Below are 24,102 nucleotides of genomic sequence, written 5' to 3'. Positions count from 1 at the left end.
TATTTATTTATTTGTTTGTTTAATGTTTATTATTTTGAGAGAGAGAGACAGAGTACAAGCAGGGGAGGAGCAGAAAGAGAGGGAAACACAGAATCCGAAGCAGGCTTCAGGCTCTGAGCTGTCAGCACAGAGTCTGACGTGGATCTCAAACTCACAGACTGCAAGATCATAACCTGAGCCGAAGTCAGACCCTTAACCAACTGAGCCATCCAGGCGCCTCTCTGGATCTTATTTAAACCTTCTGTTTTAGATGGCTTTCTCTGACACTACAAGGTTGCTGAAGGGGGCCCCACTGCTTCATCATTGCCAGGTGTAGGTAGACATCCAAGTCCACTCACTTACCCACTGTTGGCATCTGAAAATGGGAGAGCTTCTCCTCAGTGCTGAGCAGGGTGTGAGTTCCAGCTTTCCATGTGGTCTCTATTGACACTGCAGGGGTTCACCTCGTTACTGTGGTTGATGATGAAAATTCTGACTCACCACCAGGCCTCCTGATATGACTCCAGTGGGGAGGGAGAGACATCTTCTCACTGCCAGGTAGGGTGGAAGGCCAAGCTTCCCCACAAGATCTTTACTGACACTATGGGAATGAGCCCCTTTTTTGGTTGCCAAGGGGAAAGACCTGCTCCTTAATTGCCCTTTTCTGACATCAACTAGGAAGGATGTTGAGGTTCCTCATTACAGCCTTGCAGGGGTAAAGGTCTAGGCTCCCCACTTGGTCTTTGCTGCTGTGGGTAGAGGTAGTACCACAATGTCATCTGTGGCGTTTGGCTAGAGTAGAGTGGTTCTTGTGTGAAAAGTTTCTCTCTTGCTGTGTTGCCCTTCCTTGGTGCTTTGGCTAGACAGAACAGGCTTTGGGGGATTCTTTTTTGGTCTGTTCCCATTGACGCTTCCAGGCTGCCAGCATCTCCATTTCCAAGTCCCCAGATATGTGAGACAAAAAGAATCCCAGGGAACTTACCACCATGTTGTTCCTTGGGTCCTGATATCTCTGGATAGTCTGCCTTCTCTCTACCTTTCAGAGTCTTATGTCTCATTCTTACACGGTGTCCAGAGTTTTGGCTTTTCTTAGGAGGAAGAATGGGGAGAAGTGCTTCTACTCCATGTTCCTGGAAGCAGAAGTCTTCTAGTTGATTTCTTTCAAAGACGCACTACTTTCTTGCATCATTTTAAAGATATTAACAATACTTGCTTTGGGAACTTTTTCCCATTTGCTGCATTAACCATTATCTCCTTGGCTTCCTCTTATTGATGCCATTCTGTTTAGCTTTTTCATCTGGGGGTTCTCTTTCTTGATGTTGGTTTTCCTCCTAATTGCTGATTATTGGTTGTGTGCACTTGTGTTTGTGCTCACAGATCCTTGTCTGCTTGTGGTGTTTGTCAGTCCTGATGGCAGCAGTCTGTCTATGACGTGGGCGGGGGTGGGACCTGCTGCTGGATCATATTACTTCTGGCAGGGTGGTAGGTGGCCTCCCCGTCCCACCTTCTCTGGCCTCAGTGTTGGCATCTGAATAAAGCCTGCTGCTGCTCACTGCTCAGCCTGGATGAGGTGGAGGCTAACCTGCTTCTTTAGCTCCCCACACTGACGCCTGCTCAGGGACCCCTCCTGTGCTTGCACACCAGGCCTCTGGATCCCAGGATTTCAAACCCTTCTGAAACCTCCTGCTGGTTAATCCCATCTGCTTGCTGTCTTTCCACAGTTCCTTGAAAGGTCTCATCTTCTGATCTTGTTTTCCAAGGCTTTTACTGATTTTTTTTTCCTTCTCTTTTTCATGTTATCTCTGAGGATTTGGGCCCCAAGGAGAGGTAGACTGATCACTGTTTTCCTGCATGGTCCAATCTGCTTAGTGTTTTTATTGTGATGATGGTAACAGCTCTCTCCACTTGCTGTTGGCATCTCATCCTCAGACCGATCCTGAGTTAGAATTACTACAGCCATTTTCTACCGGGGGAAACCAATAATCAGAGAGGTTACCCACCATGCCCAGGCTCACACAGCCGCTAGGAGGCAGAGCCAAGATGTGAACTCAGACCCGTTGACTTGAAGCCTGGATTGTCCCTTTGCGGTGGTATCTCTTTAATGCTGGGACATAGTGGGGATAGGGTGAGGACAGCTGCCACCAAGCCCTGTGAGCAGGAACAGAAGCAAAAAAGAAGGTTCCGTGGTGTGCATGTGTATTCTTATCCTTGACTGAATTCATATTCTTTCCAAACATAATTTCGACCTTGTTTCCTTATTCTAGCCTAAAATAGAATAAGCTAGATTTTTCAACCTCCTCTCATGGTGGGAATAACATAGGAGGGTACAGGTGGGTCATTCTTGGCCTCTCTTCTCACTTAACCTTTTGTTTTATGCCCATCTCAGCCTATTGATAGTAATACTATCCTTTGCTATTGGCTAGAAATGCCGGCGGGGGGGGGGGGGGGGTGTCGCTCACTGGAGCCCCAGGTGAGCCTGACACAGACATCTCCCCTTTCCAAACCAGTGTTACAACTGGATGGCCCCTTGTGGTTCTTATGATTGCAAAACACCCTTCAGCAAAACCATCAGGAAACAGAAAAAAAAAAGTTTATTACCAATGACCTGGAATTGACACAGCACACCTGGGGGCCACATAGCAGAGTTGGAGATACAGAGAGAGAGAGAGAGAGAGAGAGAGTGCATGCACAGGTGGGATGTATTGGGGCGTCTGCTCTCACTGGGGCTGAGGGTGGGAACCTAGGGCTTCATGGGCTCACTCTATTGGTCCATTTAAAATATGGGCAGGGCGCCTGGCTGGCTCAGTCAGTAGAGCATGTGACTCTTGATCTTGGGGTTGTGAGTTCGAGCCCCAAGGTGGCCTGCAGACATTACTTAAAAATAAAATGTTTAACAAAATAAATTAATAAAATGTGAGAGCGAGAATTTAAAGTGCTAGGAAAAGACAAGTGGCCGAAATGGTCAGTTATCAAAATCAATTGAGATCTCTAAAACAAAGGCACCTCAGTGGAGGAGGGAAGTGGCCTGGCCCTTTATCTAGGGTGGCTGGCAATGTTTACTCAGGAAAAATAGTCTTTGAAGACGAGGGCTCTTTGAAATGGATGCCTTAAGCAATTAAAGCTTAAGTCAAGCACTTGCATTTCAAAAAAAAAAAACAAAACAAAACAAAACAAAGGAAGGACAACAACAAAAACCTTCGAGGGCTTTAAAATACACCTTTCTTCACTCTCACTCAGTTAACCTTTAAAAAAAAAAATCAGCCCTATGGATAGTTTCCCTTCTTGTTGCTCTGCTCCCCATAATGCTCTGGCCCTTCTGCTTCAGGTTGGCATCGGTGGTGGGCAAACTCTCAGACTGGGCCGTGTCCACCAGTCATCAGCTCAGCAGCCACAGAGGCTCACCTGCAAGGTGCGCTCCCTGGGACAGAGCCTTCCCTACCATCCTGGGAGGCATCTGAGCCTGGCCACTGCATTAGGGCTTCTTGGCTTCAGGGCCTCTCCCAGCATCCCGTGGGGCAGGTGAGTGAAGCCCTCGCCCTTGAACTTTAGGAAGAGCCTAGCTTTTGGTAAGCTTCTCACCTGTCCTAATGCTTAATGCGATTCAGACATTTTCCTGAGGCAGGACAAGTGTTGCCTGGGACACAGCATTTTTTGACCCCAGCGCGCCCTGGTTCTGGATGTGAAGAAACATGACCAGCAGATCCCAAGGCTGCTGGGGTGCGGGCAGCAAGGGAGCAAGGGAGCTGGAGGCTGCCAGGACACCCCCTACCTCGGGGGACCTGGCAGACACTTAGAAACAGAAAATCTCCCCTGCTCAGGCCTCAAGAAGTCCGAGCATCTTTTTAGCCTGTGTTTACTCGGTTTCTGGGAAGGAAAAGTGACACAGCCAACAGCCAAATTTCCGTTGGTGTTTTTGTTCCATATTTTGCTCGGGGAACTGAATCATGTTTTTCCTTTCATACACATGAAAATGTTAAGTACATAACAGCTAAATTAATCCACGCTCATAAATTAGTTAATTATGTTAATTCAGAGTCACAGAACTCTCAAGTCTCATTAGCGTTTCCATTAAACAGTTTAGGCTTGTGAGCATTTTAAGAGGACAGTTGAACCTACAGATTAATCTTCAAAGGCTCCAAGTATATTTTCAACGGCAGTAGGATTTAACGTGCTTTGGAAGTTATGGGGGGGATTTCGTGAATGTGCGCAGCTCCTACTTCAGAGCTGAGCTCTCAAGGAGCTGGGGTTCCCCACCTCCCTAATCTTCACCCCACATTCTCATCAAAGGCCCCTGCCTGCTGGGTCTGAATATCCCTAAGTGAAGCAGGATCCCTGGGAAGGAGGAGATGTACAAGAACCGGCCATAGCTGCTTCACCCCTGTGTCTCCTGGGCGGCCGTGCCCTCTGCAAGCCACCTTGTTGCAGCCACCCCCAGAAGACAGATAAGACTGGCTCTTGAATGCCCTGGGGTGCACAATCCAGTTCCCAGCTTGCCCTCACAAACACTGGATGAGGGGTAGCTGCTTCTGGGTGTATGTGAGATAGATAGATAGACAGGGAGAGGGCACGTTCAAGTCTAAGTGACAAGCTGAGCCTAAGATGGCCTTTGTTCGAGGTATGTGAGTGTCTTGTTGTTGCCATGTGCTGGTCTCCTTCAGGAGCCAGTTCAGGGCCTGTGCTCCCTGTCACAGGTGCACATCCTGTCAGGGTCCCTCACTGTCGCCACACGCAGAGCGGATATGTGGGTGCCCCAGCTGGCTTGGAAGCATGCTATTGTGCCCAGTGTCCCCAGCTGCCGACCCCGCTGACTCTCTGCGGGCCCCTGTGTGATCCACTGTTGCTTTCTGGCCCCTGATCCCTGGTGGGGAGACCATGAGAGCTAGTCTAGATGTCAAATCTCAAGGTAGCGACTGAGGCTCTTCTGGTTTTTACCATTCTTTGAAAAATCAGCAGAACCTGATTATGAACGAGTGACCTGTTTTAAGCTCTAGTTGTTATTATTTATGCACGGCGAGGCCAACAGATCAGGAGACAATGGCATCGAACAAAGTTTGTTACTCACAGTTCCCAAGATGAGAGAGTGCTCCACACGGTGGAGGCCAGGAGGGGAAGCCTCAGAAGCTGGTCTGGAGGCAGAGGGAGCCAGGGAAGTAGTGGCTTATAGTGGTTTCTGCAGGAAGAAGTGGGCATGGCAGAGTCAACAGAGTGAGGATGGCTCATTTGAATCATTTCGGTGGGCTCTGGGGCTTAGGGGCTGTCCTTAGTGGTCTGGTACTTGGTCGTGCGGGGATTAGGGCAAATGGAGGGGGGCCCAGAGCACAAAAGGCTGTTGAAAGTGTGAGCTCTGGATTTGATTAATTTGCACATGGAAGACATGCCTCCTGGAAGAGTTCTTTACTATTTTGAGGAATTGGCCAGCCCTGGGGTGTGGATCCCTCCAGGGTCCACAAGGCCCCAAGATGTCAAAGCATCAGAATAACAGAAAATAAAAGGCATGGTTAATGCAAGACCCTACCTAGCATGGGCCTCATCTCATTGACCCCGGGCTCCAGGGTAGGACATGCCCATGAGTTTCCTGGCACGCCAGTGGCTACTACTGCATTTCCACTCTGGAAAGAAATGGCGTGGCTCTATCAGGAGATCAAAAACGGAGTAGGAGACCAAGAGAAACTTGGCGTGAGCATCAACCACTAGTCTGTAAGAATTTCCTGTGACAATGGTGAATGTAGATGTGTCCCAACAACTTAGCAGACCACAGCTCCCTGGTGTTTGTTGAACAAGGCTGTCATGTATGGCCATATTTAGAGATTTGAGAGCCCTGTTACTGTCTTAGGCAATAAGGAGAGTTGACAGAAACCTTTTCGGTTTGTAACAATTCCAAACAACTTTTGAAACCTCACTTGGCCCAGAATGTCTGCTCATAGAACAGAATGTACTGTGGGTTTATTGGGGGGGGGGGAGGACCCCAAAAACCAATTTTCTGTGGATTTACTAAAATAAACTCAGGATTAATGAACAAAATTTGTTGGGGAGACCTATTTGTCACACTTAGGAAGCTACAATCTAATTTTACTTGCTGCTGTTCATTGCTCTTGCATTTCCATTCACTTGCTGAAGGCAAAATATATTACTTCTCAATAAACAAAAGTGGGCCCAGCTCATCCTGCTCCCCTGCCTTCCTCTAGACATTAACAAGCTGGGCTGATCACTGACTTCTTGCATGGGGGTGTGCGTGTGTGTGTGTATGTGTGTGTGTGTTCTTCTCCTTGCCCCCTTTTTTTGTTACCATCTTCTTGTCCCCTTCGGAAGCCAAAAGATTTAAAATCTAAATACATTTAGTTGGTGCCTCCTTGCTCACCAGCTGAAATTTATTTTCTGTCAATTATGGAGGCTTGAAGTCCAAGATCAAGCTCTTGGCAAGTTTGGTTTCTACTGAGGCCTCTCTCCTTGGCTTGCAGATGGCTGCTTCTCACTGTGTCCTCCTATGGTCACCACTTGGTCTGTGCGTTGCCCATATCTGGATTGCCTCTTCTTTTTTTTTAAGTTTATTTTTTTTGAGAGAGAGACAGAGAGAGAGAGAGAGAACATACACATGGCAGAGAAGAGAGGGAGAGAGAGAATTCCAAGCAGGATCCACACAGTCAACGCAGAGCCTGATGCGGGGCTGGAACTCACAAACCGTGAGATCATGATGTGAGCCAAAATCAAGAGTTGGATGCTTAACCAACTGAGCCACCCAGGTGCCCCCTGAATTTCCTCTTCTTTTTTCATTTTTTTTCAACGTTTTTTTTGGGGGGGGGTTTGGTTTTTGTTTTGTTTTGTTTTGGGACAGAGAGAGACAGAGCATGAACGGGGGAGGGGCAGAGAGAGAGGGAGACACAGAATCGGAAACAGGCTCCAGGCTCTGAGCCATCAGCCCAGAGCCTGACGCGGGGCTCGAACTCACGGACCGTGAGATCGTGACCTGGCTGAAGTCGGACGCTTAACCGACTGCGCCACCCAGGCGCCCCTGAATTTCCTCTTCTTAAAAGGGCACGGGGCATAGTGAATTAGGACCCACCCAGATGGCCTCATTTTAGCTTAAATACCTCTTTATACCCTGTCTCCAAATCTGGTCACACTGACCTTGCCATGCCTTTTAACATGGAGATTCTTCAGAAAGTTCAGGGGAACTGCTGTGTCTCATGCCACTTCATAGGGTCAACAGCACGTTGCTAGGCCGGTAATTTGGAAAGTCACACTATAAATTCGTAGCAGGGAGAGGGGAGGAAGGACAGGTCACTATGGAAAAAGTGCTGTTGGTTATTTACACTTGACCAAGAGACTTGTACAGTCCTTCATTTCAGCAGGTTCTCCAGGGCATGTAAAATATTATTGGGTCCAGGCAGTTTTATAGGAAAGCACATCTTGTTTAAAGTGAGGCCAGCCTGTGTGATTCGCTCCTGGACACAGCTTCTGTGCACACCAGAACGCATAAGCACCATCTTCCTTCTCTTCAGTGATCCTCCCGCAGACCGGTCCTCGGGGTGGACCCATCAGCACATTCGCCCTGCCACCGTGAGCTCTGAAGCCTGCAAGGCTGCCGCACCTGTGAGCACGCCCACCGCCTGGAGCTCACTGGCCTTCCACATGATTGGTCCAAATTTTGTTGTTGTTGTTCCGGACAATGTACAGCAAATGGATGGGTCTTTCATTTCCATTAGAGAAACAATTACTGTTTTTCTTCATGTTGGCATTTCCAGAGAACCATTCACATTTAAAGCTAATATTGGAGCTCTGAAAATATTTACCTTTTCTTTGTTGGCAACTTGTCAGCGTGGGGGAAAATAGATGCTTCATCAAAATCTAAATACATTATGCTTCCTTCCTCACACATCTGTCAGTCTTCTGAGATGAAAAGCATCGGGAGAGGTATTGAGAAATCATTCTGGTTGTCTGCTTTTACAGATCTGTGATGTCTTCTGGCATCTCGTTCTTCGTGTTCAAGAGGAGGCACCGAGCACTGAGTAATGCATAGAATTGTTGAATCACCATATTGTATACTGAAATTAATATAATGCTGTATGCTAGTTATACTGAAATTTTTAAAAAGTAGGCATTCAGGGGCCTCTGGGTGGCTCATTCGGTTAAGCATCCCAACTCTTGATTTCAGCTCAGGTCATGATCTCCTGGTTTGTGGGATTGAGCCCCACTTGGGATTCTCCCTCTGCCCCTCCCCGTGCTCTCTCTCTTTCTCTCTCTCTCTCTCTCTCTCTCTCTCAAAATAAATACATATTTGTTTAAAGGTAGGCATTCCAACACCTCTAACTTGCATGGAGAAGTCTAGAATAACAGGTTGCATTTCGGCACTAGAACATCAGAATTGATTTTGGCTGCCTGTGTGGCTGTCAAGGCCTTCTGCTGCCCTGGAAAGCCTGTTGTGGAACATAAGGATATAAAGAAAAAGCGACCATTTCTCGAACAGCACCAGGCACTATGGCCTCAACATATATTTAACTCTCTCAGCTATTCCGCCAGGTAAATATTGTGGAAGACAAGGGCTCAGAGAGGTTGAGATCCTGGTCTGAGGTTAGACAGAGCTGGGATCCCACCCCAGGACTCTCTGACCCCTGTTCTCTTTCCCCCACTGTGAGCTGCTCTTTCTTTAATCTTGCCAGAGGCCACACCGTTGCCACAGCACACTGCCAACATCCTGTACTACTGGTTATGGCCCCTCTCTTTGGGCTGATGGCTAAGTAAGCACCTGGGCCCAGTGTCTCTGACAGAGGGAAGCCCTGAGCACAGAGACCAGTGACTGAAGAAAGGTAACCTTTCAGATCACCCGGACTCATCGTGTCCACCCAGAAATCAGAAAGAAAGAAAGTACACTGAGCTGATGTAAAAAGTGGATCTGCCCCACCTATAAAAGGGAGAAAGGAACCCCGCAATAGATCCCAATGAACTCACATAAATTTGGCTTCCGTTATAACTCCCTCGATCCTCGAAGGAAGTTGTTCTTACTCCTTTGAAATTAAGTATCTCTGTCTAGCAAAAGATACCATAAATAAAGTGAGGAGACAAGGCTTCAACTGAAAGAAGATAGTGGTAATGTGTCTAACCAATGAAGGATTAATTCCCAGTACAAGCAAAAGGAAGCAATATGTCATTTAAGCATGCATACAATTGTGTTAAAACACTAGTTTTTAAAAGGCAATGAGGACGCCTAGGTGGCTCAGTCCGTTAAGCATCCGACTTCAGCTCAGGTCATGATCTGGCAGTTCATGAGTTCAAGCCCTGTATCAGGCTCTGTGCTGAGAGCTCAGAGCCTAGAGCCTACTTTGGATTCTCTTTCTCCCTCTCTCTCTGCCTCTCCCCTGCTCATGCTCTGTCTCTCTCTCTTTCCCAAAAATAAACATTAAAACCATATAATAAGCATCCCTTTATTTGAAAAAAAAAAAAAGGTTATGAAAAGACAGTCCAAAATTCTGAGTAATTTCCTCTGTGAGGGGCAGGGCATAGGTAGAGACCCCAGTGGGTCATGTTTATATTTACATTGAATGGAGGGAGGGCTTGTGAGTGTCAGTTTCCTTAGGCTTTACCACTAACATGTATGTAACTTATGATCCTTCATACATTATCAAATAGCATATGTTTTTAAAACAAAGGTAAAAAACTGGGGCGCCTGGGTGGCTCAGTCGGTTAAGCGTCCGACTTCATCTCAGGTCATGATCTCACAGTTGGTGAGCCCACATCGGGCTCTGCGCTGACAGCTCAGTGCCTGGAGCCTGCTTCGGAATCTGTGTCTCTTTGGATCTCTGCATCTCTGTCCAGGCACCCCTCTTTTTTAGCTTTTATGGCACCTTTGTAGATATGATAACTTTCATCAATGCAATCTATAGGAAATGGAGGCTCAGTGACATGGGGTAATTCCCAGAGTCACTAGTTGGTGGTCACGGCAGGACTGTCACCCGTGGCATGCCCTACCTCCCTCCTGCCGGTCCCATGGCACACTGTCCGTAGAGAGCTCTGCTCCATGGGCCACTCCTCGGGAGCGGTGACAGGAGTCCACATCTACTGGCCATGTGGTGCCATCTTAGTGTGTGAACAGTGGTGGCTTCCTGGCCCATCCTAAGCCAGGCAGCTGAGGTCCTGTCTGCATCAGCTGGGGCCACCATAACAAAATTCCAGACTGGGAGCTTACACAACAGACAATTCTCACAGTTCTGGAGGCTGGAAGTCCAAGGTCATGGTGCTTGTTCATTCTGCTCCCCTGTGAGGGCTCACTTGGTGGTTCACAGATGGCTAACTTCTCTGTGTCCTCATGTGGTAGAGAGAAACAGAAGAAGCAAGCTGTCTGTGGACTCTTTTTATAAGGGCACTAAGCCATCGTGGGGGCCCCACCCTCATGACCTCATCCAAAGCTAATTACCTCCTAAAACTCCTGTCTTCACCACACGGGGTGGGGTGGGGCTTCAGCATGTGAATGTGGGGGAACACAAACATTCAGTCCATAACAGGTAGTAAAGAGAGGAAGGGAAATAGATAGCGAGCCAGAAGATAGAACAGACAGGGTTGAAGTTAGAATTTATTTCTGCTTCTCATTTTTAAGGTCTTTCCGCCATAAAGACATGGTTCTTCTGATGACTCCAGCACCACCTTCTGTCACTGCCTGTGCCGTAACACTCCCAAATGGCTCTTGGCCCTGTCACTGAACTCCTGATGTCTCCCAGACCTCAGTCTCACTGTTGTTTTGCTATAATTTCTCTGACATTGATTTTGAGTATGATTTCCAGGCTTCTGGAGTAAGCGGTTCCAGTTTGCTTTGTGTCCCACGTAAGCACAGGGCCAAGATAGTGTGCCCTATGGTGGCCCTCCCTCCTCCTATCAGCACAACTGTCCTACTCGGCTTCCCAGGGACCCTGCACGGTGCCTTTTACCTTTTCTCTCTCAACTCACAACCAGAATTGTTAGGACAGGCCTGAAAGAGAACACTTCAGGACAACCTGAACCTTCAAAAACCAGGCAGGACAAGTTGATAGGCTGGAATAATTTACTGCATTTAAATCATCTTCACATTCTCTGTAGGTAGGAAGTTTCTCACCCTGACAAATCATAAAGTACTGTTAGTTGTTCGACTACGATCCCTGTGTTACTGGGTGAGAGATTAGGTATCATTCGAAATTTATGTGTTAGGGATCTCTGCCTCTCAACTATCCATCAAAAGGGACAGCAAGGCACCTCCACAATTCCAGTTAAAATGGGTGGGACAGGAAGGTTTAATCCACATCCCACATCTGTCCCTGAGCCCCTGGGGAGGGTGTCCCCTCAAAGAGTCTCTTTCTTGTGGTTCTTCCTGCCTGAGCCCTGTACCATTTCTTTTCATCCTGGGGAAAAGTCACCGTTCTGTCTTTTAAAGTCATTTGTATTCCGCGTTTCTATTTTTGGCATATGTGCTCTCTTGTCGACGCAGATTCTGGGATATTGCATGAGTAGATCCAGCCCAGTCTGGGGAAGGTGGGGGCCTCTCTGCTCAGTGAGGCAAACCTCGGGGAAAGTGCCGCCTGGGCTGGGGTGCACGGGAGGGTAAGCTGCGGCCATTAACAATCGAGTCTTAGAAGAGTCTTTAATGGCGCAGGGAAATGTTCTGTATGAGGTTCTGTGGTAAAAAAAGAACTTGGAGAGAAAGTGCATGCTGTGGCCAAAGAAAAATACTGGAAGAAAATAACCAAAATATTATCACTAGTTATTTCTCTATTTTCCAAACTTTCTGCAAAGAGCATATGTGATGCTTATAATCAGAAAAAGTCCTCTTTCCTGTTATGTCTTAAATAGCTCAAGATTTAAAATTCGTTGGCATGGCCACCACACACATGGAGCTGGGCCTGGTGGAGGAGGGGTTTCTGGGGACCTCTGAGCGGAGTGGCTGTGGTCCCCGAGGAGTCACCTAGAGAGCGCTGATCCGGGGTGAGAGGGCACAGGTTTTCTGAGCCTCAGAGAGGTCCCATTCTGCATCCAGGCAGGACATGCTGGTGGCCATCATTACCCTTGCTTCCCAGTCACATCCCAGCATCACTGAGACCCCCTCTCTGGATGTGGCACAGGGGTACCACACTTGCTGGGTGCAGAGTGTAATCATTAATGGAGGCAAATGCTGGGCCCAGGGCGGGCAGGGGACCCCTGGCCGAGGAGGCAGGCTTCGGAAGAGGTTCCTGGCTCACCCCCCTCTCCTTTTGAGGTGCTCTTGAGGAATCTGTACTCCCCAGCATCTAAAGAGCCCTCTGGGGAACCCGGAACCAGAACATACACTGAGATAAGATGCCCCCCACCCCCCGCCTTGATATGCTAGGGGGAGGCCTTCCGTCTTTCAGGTTAAAAACTCCTAATTACAAATCAGAGATGGAGTCATGTTTTTTAAAAAGGAGAAACGGGGCGCCTGGGTGGCGCAGTCGGTTAAGCGTCCGACTTCAGCCAGGTCACGATCTTGCGGTCCGGGAGTTCGAGCCCCGCGTCGGGCTCTGGGCTGATGGCTCAGAGCCTGGAGCCTGTTTCCGATTCTGTGTCTCCCTCTCTCTCTGCCCCTCCCCCGTTCATGCTCTGTCTCTCTCTGTCCCAAAAATAAATAAACGTTGAAAAAAAAAATTTTTTTAAGGAGAAATAAACTGTTGACAGCAGGGAAAGTTGAAAATGACCCCAGAGTTCTGTTCTAGAAATAATAATCATAATACGTCTAATATGTTCTGTTGTTAAATACCAGAATGATATTGTACTACTGAGGAAATTGCTTAAATCCTATATTTTCCAAACACCTATGTTTCCTTTGCTGCTGTCCGGTGTCGGGGACGCCACAGCGTGGCCCCAGATGGTATTTGAAGTCCTTCACCTCGGCCAGCACAGGATGGGGGGAAAGCTTTCCAGAATGACACTGGAAGGCTCCAGAACTGTGTGGGGCTCCCTGGCCGTACCCCTTTGCCCTGGGGTCACGGTCTCTGCCGCCCTCCCAAGTGCAGAGCAGGCATGCATGGAGCCCCCTTGTGTGCTTGCAGGCATCCGCATGCTGGACGGCGACGTGACGGATGTGGTGGAGGCCAAGTCTCTGGGCATCAGACCCAACTACATCGACATTTACAGCGCGAGCTGGGGGCCGGACGACGACGGGAAGACCGTGGACGGGCCTGGCCGCCTGGCTAAACAAGCCTTTGAGTATGGCATTAAAAAGGTGTGAGTTGTTCAGGGCTTCGGTGGATCTCTCAGGGGCGGGGTGGGGGGGAAGGGTAAAAAAAAGTTTTTAGCGATTAAAAACAGAGTGACACAAGCCAGAGCCCCAAAAGAGGACCAGGATGGCCCTGCTGTGCCAGGACCAGTGTGAGGGAGAAGTCATTTAGGGGCTCAGGGAGGTGGCTCTCTACCATCCAGAGCAGAAGAATTTCACCTTGTCATAGAACGGCTATTTCAGCAGGTGCCAGCTGGTCACCCACCAAGCCCAGGACTCTGTGCCTTGAAGCCTGACAGCCCCCAGCCAAGGGGTATGTGAAGGTGGGCAGCCGGGCTCTTAGTCCAACTACCTGGCCTGTTAACCTGGAATGTGCAGGTGGAAGGGGTGTCCTGAGCCTCGGACCACCTGCCCATGGAAACACCCAGCCGTGGAGCTTCCTGTGTCCGTCACGAGCGTGTGCTAATCTAGGGCCTCCAAAGCAGGAAGGCCTGGCCTTTTTGCCCTCAGTGCCAGCACACAGCCTAATGTGTTTAGGATTTCTTGGGTGGAGCCTCACCAGGGACTAAACAGAGCAAACATCCAAGCAGTGGTTCTCCACTGACCAGCTGAGGGGAAGCAGAGGAAGCTGGCAGCCTTCTTCTCCTCCACCCACCAGGAGGCCCACCCACAGTCACTCTGTGATCATTAGTTCTGGGTCCTTGGGAGTCAAAAATGCAGGGGGAAGGGAAGGAGGGACTGGAGATAACCCAGTTCTTGTAAGCCAGGTGGTGCGGCAGATTTCTGGGTGAGGACAGCTTCTTGGAGCAGGCAGACAGAGTTGTGGTCAGTGTCCGGGTGGCTTTGGGTGGCCCAACAAGGCCCAGCCCAGAGTATAGGGTATGGCCTGGCGATGCTGGCAGGGGTTTGGGCAGGAAGTCCAAGCGTCCCTGGGTCAGCATTCATACTTCTGACTTCTATTGGAGATGGGGGAGAAAGGCTGGGGAAGAGGGTGGTTCAAGTCCATTTTATTATTTGTGCTTTATAAATCTTTTTTTTTGAAGTTTATTTATTTATTTTGAGAGAGACAAAGAGAGTGCAAGTGGGTGAGGGGCAGAGAAAGAGGGAGAATCCCAAGCAGGCTCCACACCATCAGCACAGAGCCCGATGCGGGGCTTGAACTCACGAAACTGTGAGATCATGACCTGAGCCTAAATCAAGAGTCAGAGGCTTAACCGACTGAGCCACCCAGTGCCCCTTATTGTTTATGCTTTAAAACATTTTTTTAAAGTCCTTACTTATTGTAACCTATGCACCATGATTAAAATGTTATTAATAAATAGTTAATGAATAAATCAAATATTATCAGAAGATTGTGTTAAAGGCAACCTTTCTTTGTCTACCCTCTGCCCAACCCCTGGCCCTGCCCCATAGAGGAGCCATCTTTTTTAAACCCTGTTCATTATTTCTTTCTTCTAAATAATATGACTTGATCGCTTTTCTGGATGTATTGAGTTTGGCCATTTTCTATTACTTTTTTGTGGAGTTTGAGCATTTATGTGTTAGAATGCTCCCAACCTGGCATTTGACCTTATGGTCATGCCTGCGACACCACACAGCCTCTTTTGCCTGCCCCCACCCCTCACCCACATAACTCCAAGAAAATGCAAAGGCTGCTTCTGTCGGGTTGCTGAGCACCTGAGCTGTGCCAGGTGCCGGAAGGTTCTGTGACCAAGTCAGCTGCTGCCTACAAGGGGCTGTCCGGTAAAAATATCTTATCTTCCCAGTACTCAGCTCCTACCACCCACTAGATCACATGGATCTCACTCTTGGTGACAAGTGGAACATCCTAAAAGTTAAGCTTAATTTAAGCTATAAACTAGAGATCACATTTTCTGTGTGGAAGACACTGCTTTGAATGGTGTTAATCCTAAACATGTGTTATTCTAGAAGATGATTTCTAAAGATCTGATGTCTTAGGACAGGGCCTCCCATTTCCTGGATAAGTAAATGATTGTTTTCTTTCTTTTTTTTTAAGTTTTTAAAATTTATTTATTTTTGAAACAGTGTGTATGTGTGAGTGGGGGAGGAGCAGACAGAGAGAGAGAGAGAGAGAGAGAGAGAGAGAGAATCCCAAGCAGGTTCTATGGTGTCAGCACAAAGCCCAACATGGGGTTTAATCCCACGAACCATGATGTTACGACCTGAGCCGAAATCAAGAGTCCGACGCTTAACTGACTGAGCCACCCAGGTGCCCCAAATTGTTTTCAAACAATTTTTTGGTATCTCAGTTTACTTGGGTTTGTGTAGACGAACCCATGGAGGACTTTGGAAAGCCTGGAGCTGCAGAGAGGGGCTCTTTGCGTGCCGAATTCCGAGCAGCGTCAGCTTTATCAGGCTGTCGGGGGGGGTGAGGAAGCTGCAGAAGGGACCATGTGGTTCCCTGTCATTCTTGTCACAGTTGCTTGAAATACTGAGGTCATTTCATTTTTTTTCAGTCATTCTGAAGTAAAATATATCATATAGGGAGCCTTAAATCGTAGCCGTCTAAAGTTGTCACTGAAAATCCTCCTAGAAATTTGGTGATCTCAAACCAGACCACATTCCCCCATCTGTTTTTCCTCCTCGGTTCCCCATTTGTCACCTACAGTCTTTTTCTGTCAAGTCTGACTTCATTTCTGGTAGACGATGTGGTTTGGAGACTTCAGAGACCATAATTTGGCATAGGGATGTGCCTAATGTCGGCCCTTAGGAAGCTTTGCCCCTCACGTAGCTTGTCATCCCAAAGGGGACATGCAACATGGCTGAGGCTGGAAAGGCTGGCCTTGCCCAGATGCCAGGCATTTGCTAGCCCTCAGGAACGGTGCTTCGGAGTTCACAGATGAACCCTTCACCTCCCAGGCAGGACGCTGAAATAGGTTTTGATCCAGTTGAGGTTGTGACTGTCCTGAACAGAAATACAAGTTCATGGCTGGGGTTGAACTGTCGTCTCCTATAACTTCTGCCCTGTGGCTTCCATGACCTGGGAAATGAACATGAAAGAGACAGCGAACACATCTCCCACACCTCAGATCTGGGTATTTTCTCCACCTCACTTTCACATTCTTTTTAGGAGACTTTTCAGGAAGGAGAAAGGTTTTTGATGCCTGGACACCTGAGAGAATGGATTGGTCTAGGAGTAACTGTGTGGTGTAAGGTGGCATATATATGCCTTTGGCACTTTAGGCCCTTGTTACCCAAAGTGGAGTCCAGAAGCAACCACGCGGGCATCACCTGGGAGCTCATTAGAAATACAGAATCTTGGGGAGCCTGGGTGGCTCAGTCAGCTAAGCATCTGACTCATGATTTTGGCTCAGTCCTGATCTCGTGGTTTGTGAGTTCAAGCCCCACATCGGGCTCTGTACTAACAGAGTGGAGCCTGCTTGGAATTCTCTGTCTCCCTCTCTCTCTGCCCCTCCCCTGCTCACTGTCTGGCTCTCTCTTTCTCAAAATAAATAAGCATTTTTTAAAAATAAAAAAAAGTAAACTATTTTAAAGAAATACAGAATCTCAGGGCTCCCCCTAGACCTGCCAAGTCTGAGTCTGCCATGGAGCAAAGCCCCCAGTGACCTGTGTGCATGCTCCGGTACGAGGAATGCTGTGTGGAGGCATCGTCTGTGCTTCTGGAACAATAAGATTATAGGCCCCACTTAGCAAAATGACAGTGTTTCATAAATAAATAATCCGCATGGAATAAAGATCGGCTCTGATGGGTTAAATACCTTTTTATTTGGATTTCCGTTTCTTTGAACTAGTTTCAAAGAGAATTACATACAGACACACCCATTTCTAAGGTACTTTGTGCCTTTCTTCCAGAAGGTTGACCTTTTGGCTAAATGTGAGTAACCTTTCTGTGGAGCTCATGGCCATGTGGACAGTCCCCCCTGGGACATGTGGAAAGTGGAGTGAGTGAGGCAGTTTTGAGCAGCGGGATTGCGTAGGCGTGAGGGACCTTCTGTGGACTGTGATGAGAGCCTCAGGTTGGAAACTGGAGGAAATGTCAGAGTCATGACAAATAGGCACAAAAGGGCAAAGAACTATAGTCCATTTGGTCTACAAAGTGGAACGTCATGGGGCTTTCAGAGTAGTTGGATCTACTCAGCCTGGGATGGACTTGAACTCAGAGTGAGTGTAATGCCCCCTGAGTCAGCAGCAAGGCTTCAGTTGGACTCTGTGGGGATCGCAGAATTCTGTTGCAGGTTTTCTTTGAATTGGCCAGTTGTTGGGCATAAGTATCAATTTCCTCCCACTTATTTGGAAAGAAGGGTCCTCGACAAGGACACCAAAGTTACCAGCCCTGTGGGTCCAGTTTCACCTACATGGGTGTTGGCACTGCTCTCTGGGGCTGGCTGTGCACCACCAATGGGTCCAGCCACTTGGGCAGAATGGTGAGCTCTGTCTTGGATTAGTTCATCTTTAGCTGGTGTTTGTGACTTGGTTGGATCAGAAATCATTGCTTCTGTGGATGTGGGATGGAACAGAGCTGCAGGAAGCTACCCTGACCACCACTGCCTCTCAAACACTTGCTCTCCTGTATGCGTTCCTAAAAATAAAAACCTAGGTACAGGTGAAGTGCTGGCCTTGGCTGGCATTGACCATCTGACTGCTTTAATGCGGACCCATGGCAGGGACACTGGGAAGCCCTCATAAGATGGCCATGAGCAGCCAGGGCATTCTGGACCATGACCCTTTTTACCTGTTCAGTCCTCACCCAGAATTCACAGTCCCACCCCCTCTTCTCAAAAATTAGCTTGCTCTGGAGCACCATGAAGTATCTAACTTCAGCACAGGTCATGATCTCATGGTTCATGGGTTTGAGCCCCACATCAGGCTCTGTGCTGACAGCTCAGAGCCTGGAGCCTGCTTCGGATTCTGTGTCTCCTCCTTTCTCTGTCTCTCCCCTACTCATGCTCTGTCTCTCAAAAATAAATAAACATTAAACAATTTTTAAAAATTAGCTTGCTCTCTAAGACATGTGCCTTTTCCACTGGGTTTTTAAGAAAATTCACCCTCTGCCTCACAGGACCAGCTCTTTCAGTCCAGAAAAATTAATTTTATAAATTCAGCCATCAATTTTTCTTCTCAGTAATACTGCTCTTTGTGATGATCGGACATTACGATGGAAATTACAGGCATGGCTCTGGAATAGAACAGCTTATTTGAAGGCCCTTGATTTTCCCATGAAGAACAGAGAGGTCTTTCTGGGCCATCTCCTCAGTGCAATCTGTGATTCTGCAGCATTAAGCCTGTCACCACAGGCAGAAGTGCTCTATTAAAATAAAACAGGAGGGGTGCCTGGGTGGCTCAGTCAGTTAAGCATCCTATTTTGGCTCAGGTCATGATCTCAAGCTTTGTGGGTTCAAGCCCCACATCAGGCTCTGCACTGAATGGCTCAGAGACTGGAGCCTGCTTCAGATTCTGTGTCTCCCTCTCTCTCTCTGCTCCTCCCCTACTCATGTTCTCTCTCTCTCAAAAATAAATAAACATTAAAAAAATAAAAGAATCCTTTAAAATAAAACAGGGGCCCACAGAACCATGTCCTTGGTAGCATCATACAATCTGAATGCATCCTTTTTTTTTTAATGTTTATTTACTGTTAAGAGAAAAAGAGAGAGACAGAGCACAAGTTGGGGAGGGGCAGAGACAAAAGAAGGAGACACAGAATCTGAAGCAGGCTCCAGGTTCTGAGCTGTCAGCACAGAGTGCGACGTGGGGCTCAAACTCGTGAACCGTGAGATCATGACCTGAGCCGAAGTTGGATGCTCAACCGACTGAGCCACTCAGGCACCCCTGAATGCATCCTTCTTAGACCCTTGGAAGGGACATTCCGAGGGAAGGACTCCGGGCTGGTGTGAGACCCACTCTTCGAAGTTGTAGCTGCCGGGGCTGACTGAGACCTTGTTGTCCTTCCTGTCTAGGGTCGGCAGGGCCTGGGCTCCATTTTCGTCTGGGCATCTGGGAATGGCGGGAGAGAGGGGGACCACTGTTCCTGTGATGGCTACACCAACAGCATCTACACCATCTCCGTGAGCAGCACTACCGAGAACGGCTACAAGCCGTGGTACCTGGAAGAGTGTGCGTCCACCCTGGCCACCACCTACAGCAGCGGGGCATTCTACGAGCGGAAAATTGTGAGTCCTCTTGGCCAGGTGGAGAGCTTAGGATCTGCTCCTCCAGCCCTTTGGGGACAAGTTTCTTTTCCCTGAGGCCAGTTTGTACTGGCTCCCAGAGTACCAACCTCCCCCATCAGCGAACTGGTTGTACCTCGAGGGAAACCCCAGTCCCTTGGCAACCTTCCCCAGGCCCTGCCTTTCTAATTTTTGCACAAAATACCGATTAAAACCCTCTCTGGCTTCAGAGATCTAAAAATAGCATTTAAGAATGGGGTGCATTCTCAGCACTGTGCCTCCTTTTAGCTCTCTAAATTTCTGTGGTCACATCGCTTGGGATCCAGCTGACCGGTTCAGTTTCAATGTGCCAAAGAGAGGAAGGGAAAGTCTTGGTTTTATACTGAAACATTTTAGAGATCTAAGTGTTCTTCCAGGCCATCCTCTCCCTAACAAAAGGACTTGCCCCAGACCCTTCAAATTGAGCACTGGTTTTTCTGTCTGTTACTTTCACTTCAATGGACATCAGTGTGATTTCTCTTTTAAAAAGTGTTTCCGTTTAGCATATGGGTGGAATCCGTGTTTCTTTTTTCCCTACAGGCTTTCCTGCTTTAAGAAAAGTAAAGAGGGGGAGGATTTTGAACTGAAATTAATGCAGAATTCAAATGCACACTCATTAAGTTGCTTTTTAGACGTTTAAAAAATGAGACCGTGGAGCTGGCCAGACACGGTTTAATTTGAAAGCAAGCTCACTAGCATCTTTTTTATTTCTCCTGCTGCTTCATCGCATCTCGAGAAATTATTTGCAAATTTATTTTTAGGTTTTTCTGCGGGAGCATACAGGCTCCCTGTTCCCCACTTTGCTCTGTACCAGTTGAAAGGTCAGCCACGGCTGTTCCGCCACCAGCCTGGCAGCGGCCCGGGCTAGTTAACAAAGGTATTAATTTATTTTCCTTTTCTACTGGAGCACGTGCCCCTGGGACAGGCGGCCGAGATTCTGCACAGTGTCCTGTTCGTTTAGGAATCCAGCTTCATTTGAACTCGAACTTGCCGGAGTCTTGTTAAACAGGCCTGCTGGCTGGAGGCGTGTGGGGTGGAGACTGGATCATTGAACGCTTTGTACCAGAGGCTTCCTACGGGACGACCCTGTCTCTCAACCCTGGGAGCAGGGCTTGCAGCTTTATTTGATTAATCATACTGCGTGTGCACACACCTTAGCTACAAACGCCTTGATTCTTTTTTCTTTCTTAAGTCCCTTCTCTGAGCCATAACATGGGTCAGAAGGGTGTAGTTAAGAGGATGGTAAAAGAGAGAGTGAGTCAGTTCTTGCTCTGGACTGGAATTCTTCTCTGAGAGTATGGACGGCATTTTTTGTTTGTTGTTATTATTGTTTTCAGCTCAACTAGAGCCAAGCGTTTGCTCTGAGTCCCCTTAGAGAACCTCCAAGCTCTGGACTTTTGGCAGCTTGCTGTCAGCTGGAAATCAAGGCTCTGTCCCATCCATGCCCTCTAGTGAATGCCAGGCAGCATTTGCCTGGAGGGTGGGATTGCCTGGTGCTGACGTGACTTTTTATAAATGGAGTGACACCTAACGTGAGCATCTCTTACTCAATTATTCCTTGGCTCTTTCATTCACTGAACATGAGCAGACCATGCACGACATTTGGTCTCAGAAAGGGGGACCTGCCTGACTTGGTTGAGCCATCTCCTCCCTGTATGGAGGACCCACTGCTCGCTCCCCAGTAGCCCTTTCTCATGGGCCTCACCTGCTCTTGGGAGCTTGGCCTCCTGCCCAGATGCCCTCAGTTTCCCTCACGGGCCACCATTGTAAGTATGTTTCAGGTGCCAGCTGTGACTTTCACCAGAAACCTTATAAAGGATGTGGCATTGTGCCCATTTGCAGATGAAGATCCTGGGGTCAGAGAGGTTGCATCCTTGTCCCTACTTCCCTACCCTCAGCTGCCCTTCCTAACATTAGGTTGCCTCAGTCCTGCTGAACAGGGAGGGAGGAGCAGGCTGGTCTCTGCCAGTGTTCCTGTCCAATCCTTCCTGTGTGTGAGAGAGACAGGCTAGATCCTGTCTGGGTGATTGCAGCCCAGCCAGAACGTGAAGAAGGAAGATACTCTGTTTGGGAGAGGATCTGGATTGTTAGCACTAGGGCAATTCGTGCTTCAGGGCTATGCAGATCGGCTACTAGAGGCTTACAGTTGGTGAGGCTATCAGTTTCCTATTGCTGTCGTAACCAACTATCCCAAACTTAGCTTAAACCGCACAGATTTATTATCTCATAGTTCGGGAGGTCAGAAGTGCAGCAGCCTCCACGGAGTCTCTGTTCTGAGTCCCCTGAGGCTGAAATCCACGTGCCTGCCAGGCCGTGTTCCCTTCCCGAGGCTCTAGTGGGGAGTCCATTCTGTGCTCATTCAGGTTGTTGGCGGCATTTACTTTCTTGTGGTTATAGGACTGAGCTCCTGTTTCCTGGTGGGCTGTCTGCTAAGGGCTGTTCTCAGCATCTCCTGGCCGCCCACATTCCTTGGCTTATGTTTCTCCATCTCTGTGTTCAAAGCCAGCAATGATGGCTTGGGCCTCTCTTCTGCCTCATCTCTCTGACACATTTTTCTGCCTCCTTCCACTTCTGGGGGCCCTTGTGATTACATTGGGCCCACTGGCTAATCCAGGATATTCTCAATGATTTAAGGTCTGCTGATCAGCAACCTTAGTCCCATCTGCAGAGCCCATGGGGAATAGCTTGAGGGCCAGAATCCCATCTAGTGCAGCAGGTGTGGCACAGCCCAACCCAAATCGGGTGATTCCCTGGTGCTGCTTCCTCATTTCAGCTCAAAGGCAAGGGGCAAATCAGGCTGTATGCCAGTGGGGCCCAGAATCAATTTCCCCACCCAGCTGGGAGTCAGTGCCTCAGAGGAAGGCATGCGGGGCCCCTGCAGTTTGCTGAGTCAGCTTTGCCTCCCCAAGGAGAGGGGCCAGCTTTGTGGTCCCGTACAGCAGGCGCTGTGAAGGTGGAGAACTCGCCGGGTTCGTCCGCTGCTACAGATGGAACTGGGTGCTTTGGGACACAGTCAATGATCTAAGGAGGACGTCCTGGTGGAGAGTGATCTGTGCCCTTCTATGACTGACCTCTGATCTTCTGACTAAAGGCAGAGATGCTGTCTGGGCCACCTGGGCACCCCCCGCATGTTTCCAGCTGCTCTGAGGTCAGGGGTGACTTGGGGGTCATTCCTGTGGGCTAGCGCAGGTGGTCTCGCCATGGGGACTCTGCAATGGAAGGCCCTCTTTGTTTCATTTTGTCTTACCTTTGTGTCTCAGCACGCACACCTGCAGCAAGGAGGTTATGCGGCTTCCAGCTGTTTGTCTTGCTTCCAGCTGTTTGTATCCCATCTCCCTTGTCTCCTGGTTCTCAAGCTGTGATTAGCTCATCCCTGCAGTGGGTCAGTGTTTTACACATGCGAGCAAAGCAGCTTAGCAGGGAGTATCTGACACAAAGCTTGACTGCAGAGGGGCGCCTGGGTGGCTCAGTCCGTTAAGCATCTGACTCTTGGTTTCGGCTCAGGTCACCATCTCACGGTTCCGAGTTTGAGCCCCATGTCCGGCTCTGCGCTGGTTGCACGGAGCCTGCTTGGGATTCTCTCTCTCCCTCTCTCTCTCTGCCCCTCCTGCCTCTCTCAAAATAAACAAACATTAAAAAAAAAAAAGCTTGGCTGCAGAGATATGAATGCATAGTGCCTCTTGAGTAGCTTCCGACATCTGGGAGCTGACTTAGCCTCTTATCACCCAGGTCACCACGGATCTGCGCCAGCGCTGTACCGACGGCCACACTGGGACCTCGGTTTCAGCCCCCATGGTGGCGGGCATCATCGCCTTGGCTTTAGAAGCAAAGTAAGTTCCCACTTGTCTTCTCCTCTTTTCCTTTGTTTTCTGTAAATTTTTAACACAGTAAAACACTCATAAAATTTACCATTTTAACCATTTTTTTAAGTTTATTTTGAGAGAGTCAGAAACGTTGCAAGTGGGGGAGGGGCAGAGAAAGTGGGAGACTCCGCCTTCTCCCTCGTGTACTCAGGCGGTCTTCCCTCCATCTATGTGTGTATCTAGGTCCCAGTCGTACTGGATTAGGGACCCCAATCGTATAAGGACCCCAGTCGTATTGGATTAGGGCCCACCCTAATGACCCGTTTTACCTTAATTACCTCTTTAAAGACCCTGTGTCTCCAAATACAGTCACATTCTGAGTATTGGAGGGAGGGCTTCAATATATGAGTTTGGGAGGACACGATTCAGCCCATAGTACTGCCTATAACCCCTCCCCCAAGCTCTGGCAATTGCCATTCTACTTTTCCTCTCTATGAGTTTGACTGCTAAGCAGCTCACATAAGTGGAATCATACAGGAATTGACTTTTTGTGACTGGCACACATGGCACAATGTCCTCAGAGTGTATCCATGTTGTAGCATGGGTCAGGATTTCCTTCCATTTCAAGGCCATCCTTAAGGGACGTGAAGAAATCCCTTCCCTCCTTTTCTTTTTAAAATTTTTTTAGTATGTATTTTTAAGTTTTTTTTATTTTTATTTTTTTTGAGTGGGGTACAGAGAGAGCAGGAGAGAGAGAATCCCAAGCAGGCTCCATGCTATCAGCACAGAGCCTGATGCAGAACTCGGTCTCATGAAACTTGAGATCATGACCTGAGCCGAAATCAAGAGTCGGATGCTTAACGGACTGAGCCACCCAGGTGCCCCTCCTTCATTTCCTGGTTAAAGCTCACCACCTCCTGCCCTTTGTAGGGCCACAGAGAGCTGG

The 24,102-nt window shown here is 48.5% G+C and overlaps 1 protein-coding gene across 1 annotated transcript in view; it reads left to right on the top strand.

The window, feature by feature from the left end:
- PCSK6 (proprotein convertase subtilisin/kexin type 6) overlaps nt 1-24,102 on the top strand; it is a 178,546-nt gene that overhangs the window by 69,980 nt on the left and 84,464 nt on the right. The window contains exons 11-13 of the mRNA XM_040493412.1: nt 13,002-13,174; nt 19,105-19,317; nt 23,083-23,183. Of these exons, the coding sequence (XP_040349346.1) occupies nt 13,002-13,174; nt 19,105-19,317; nt 23,083-23,183 (487 nt within the window). The remainder of the gene's footprint in view (nt 1-13,001; nt 13,175-19,104; nt 19,318-23,082; nt 23,184-24,102) is intronic.

The sequence above is a fragment of the Herpailurus yagouaroundi genome, unplaced genomic scaffold (genome assembly GCF_014898765.1).
Source record: "Herpailurus yagouaroundi ecotype Mexico unplaced genomic scaffold, PumYag 185, whole genome shotgun sequence".
Taxonomy (NCBI): Eukaryota; Metazoa; Chordata; class Mammalia; order Carnivora; family Felidae; genus Herpailurus; species Herpailurus yagouaroundi.
Note: the sequence above shows the minus strand (reverse complement) of the source record. Positions and strands in the feature narration are given on the sequence as shown.